The 2,500-nt window shown below is 40.4% G+C and overlaps 1 protein-coding gene across 2 annotated transcripts in view; it reads right to left on the bottom strand.

The window, feature by feature from the left end:
• Positions 1-2,500, bottom strand: part of st14 (ST14 transmembrane serine protease matriptase) — an 81,371-nt gene that overhangs the window by 40,838 nt on the left and 38,033 nt on the right. For both annotated transcript variants that reach the window (XR_011006502.2, XM_680264.11), the window contains exon 5: positions 99-271. Coding sequence is in view for 1 of the 2 variants with exons in the window: in XM_680264.11 (XP_685356.5) it covers positions 99-271 (173 nt within the window). In the remaining variant the exon portion in view is untranslated. The remainder of the gene's footprint in view (positions 1-98; positions 272-2,500) is intronic.

A 2,500-nucleotide genomic window follows, 5' to 3' on the forward strand; every position in this document is an offset into this window, starting at 1 on the left:
AGTTTTACTTTGAAACTGCAGTGAAACATGCAAGAAGCAACGGAACATAATCTGTGTGTAAAAATGTAGTCACAGTATGTATTATTCATGAGCATTACTTGAAGCAGTGATGTCGGTGGCAGTTACTGCAACTTTCCCTTCACGTCTGCCCTCCTGCCGGATGCTCCTCCGAAGAGCCTCGACAACGCGCTCCTCTGACACCTGTGGGACCATCTCCTGGTCCATCTCAGGAACATCAAACTGAGACCAATGATACGCGATGGTTCCTTCACTGCAGGTGCAAGATGGTGAACAAGTATACATATTAATGAAAGCAAAATAAAACCTTTGATTTTTGGTTCTCTCTTAAGGACAACTAGGCTTTGCATTGCACTGATGGATTGGATTTTCTGATGGATGTTCACTTCAGGATGAAATAATCAAAGAAATAATCAGACCAGCCCGTCTGGCACCAACAACCATGCCTCATTCAAAGTCACTAAAATCACCTTTCTTCCCCATTCTGATGCTCAGTTTGAACTGCAGAAGATCGTCTTGACCATGTCTACATGCCTAAATGCATTCTAGTTGCTGCCATGTGATTGGCTGATGAGAATTTTGTATTAACAAGCAGCTGGACAGATGTACCTAATAAAGTGGCCTCTTAGGGAAATTACTTGCCTGACAGGGACTTTGGTTCGATTTATTTGTGGATCTGTATTACAGCTTTAGGGGTCAGCTCTGAATACCCTAGTGGCAGTCTAACTTTTGTATTTAATGCCTAAGTAATCATTGTTAATCAAGTACCACTGGAGGATATTGTTCAGAATTACGCGCACACACACACACATGGAAATCTGTTAAAACATCTATATGTATGAAACATTTAATGAGGTTATGTGAGAGTATAATTGTTGTTTGAGATTGTAAGCAGAACGGCCTATGAACTCTGAGAGTTTTGAAGCTGGCTTCTGAAACTGCAACTCCAGCTCCAGCTCTTCTTCATCTGACAGACTGGACATTTTTGGTTTAAAACTGTCAGTTCCCCAACAGCAGTAAGGCAGTGTTTCTCAAATGTTTAACACCAAGTACCACCACAGAAAGAATTAGTCTCTCCATGTACCACCTAATGACCAGCATCGAAATACAGTAGAGTAATATGCCTAATTAATCAGCTTCAGCTCTGCACAGTTCAAAAAGGAAGATTTATTTATTAAAAATAGTGTTTGTTATTTTCAGCCACTTTAAACATTATAAATACTCACCGTCCACATTATTAGGTACACCTGTCCAACTGCTCATTAACGCAAGTTTTTAATCAGCCAATTACATGGCAGCAACCCAATGCATTTAGGCATGTAGACGAGGTCGAGACGATCTGCTGCAGTTCAAACCGAGCAACAGTAAGTCAAATAACCTCACATTTCACGAGGTATGCAGAAAAGAATCTCTGAACGCACAACACGTCCAACCTTGAGGCAGATGGGCTACAGCAGCAGAAGACCACACCTGGTGCCACTCCTGTCAGCTAAGAACATGAAACTGAGGCTACAATTCGCACAGGTTCACCAAAATTAGACAATAGAAGATTGGAAAAATGTTGCGGTCTGTAAGTCTTCATTTTTGCTGCGACATTCAGAAGGTAGGTTCAGAATTTGGCATCAACAACATGAAAGCATGGATCCATCCTACCTTGTATCAAGGGTTCAGGCTGGAGGTGATGGCGTAATGGTGTGGGGAATATTTTCTTGGCACACTTTGGGCCTACTAGTACCAATTGAGCATCAAGTCACAGCCTACCTGAATTTTGTTACTGACCATGTTTATCCCTTTATGACCACAGTGTACTCATATTCTAATGGCTACTTCCAGAAGGGTAACACACCAAGTCATAAAGCTTGAATCTCCGACTGGTTTCTTAAATATGACAATGAGTTCAATGTACTCAAATGGCCTAAATAGTCACCAGACTCAATCCAGTAGAGCACCTTTGGGATGTGGTGGAACAGGAGATTTGCATCATGGATGTGCAGCTGACAAATCTGCAGCAACTGTGTGATGCTATCATGTCAATATAGACCAAAATATCTGAGGAATATTTCCAGTACCTTGTTGAATTTATGCCACAAAGGATTAAGGCAGTTCTAAAGGCAAAACGGCGTCCAACCAGGTTCTAGTGATTTGTACTGTACCTAATAAAGTGGCCGGTGAGTGTAGTTTGAACAGTAACACTGTATTGTGCTTACGTTTAAATAAAAATGTGCTTTGAAAAGCTAATTAAAATGGTTCTGTTCCTAAAAAGTAATAAACATAACGCTGTACTGAAAGGTAAAGTATTAACATATAGTAACGTGGTCTAGGTGGTTTCTTACTGACCCAAATTGAAAAAGAGCCCATTATCTGTAAGATTCAGATTCACTGTAATAGATTTTTGCTCTGTTTTATGGTCGCTAACCCAGAGCATGAGCAATTCTAATGGCTGAACCAGAAATTAATAATTTGTATTCTATTAGGGTGATTT

Source organism: Danio rerio, chromosome 15, assembly GCF_049306965.1.
Source record: "Danio rerio strain Tuebingen ecotype United States chromosome 15, GRCz12tu, whole genome shotgun sequence".
Taxonomy (NCBI): domain Eukaryota; kingdom Metazoa; phylum Chordata; class Actinopteri; order Cypriniformes; family Danionidae; genus Danio; species Danio rerio.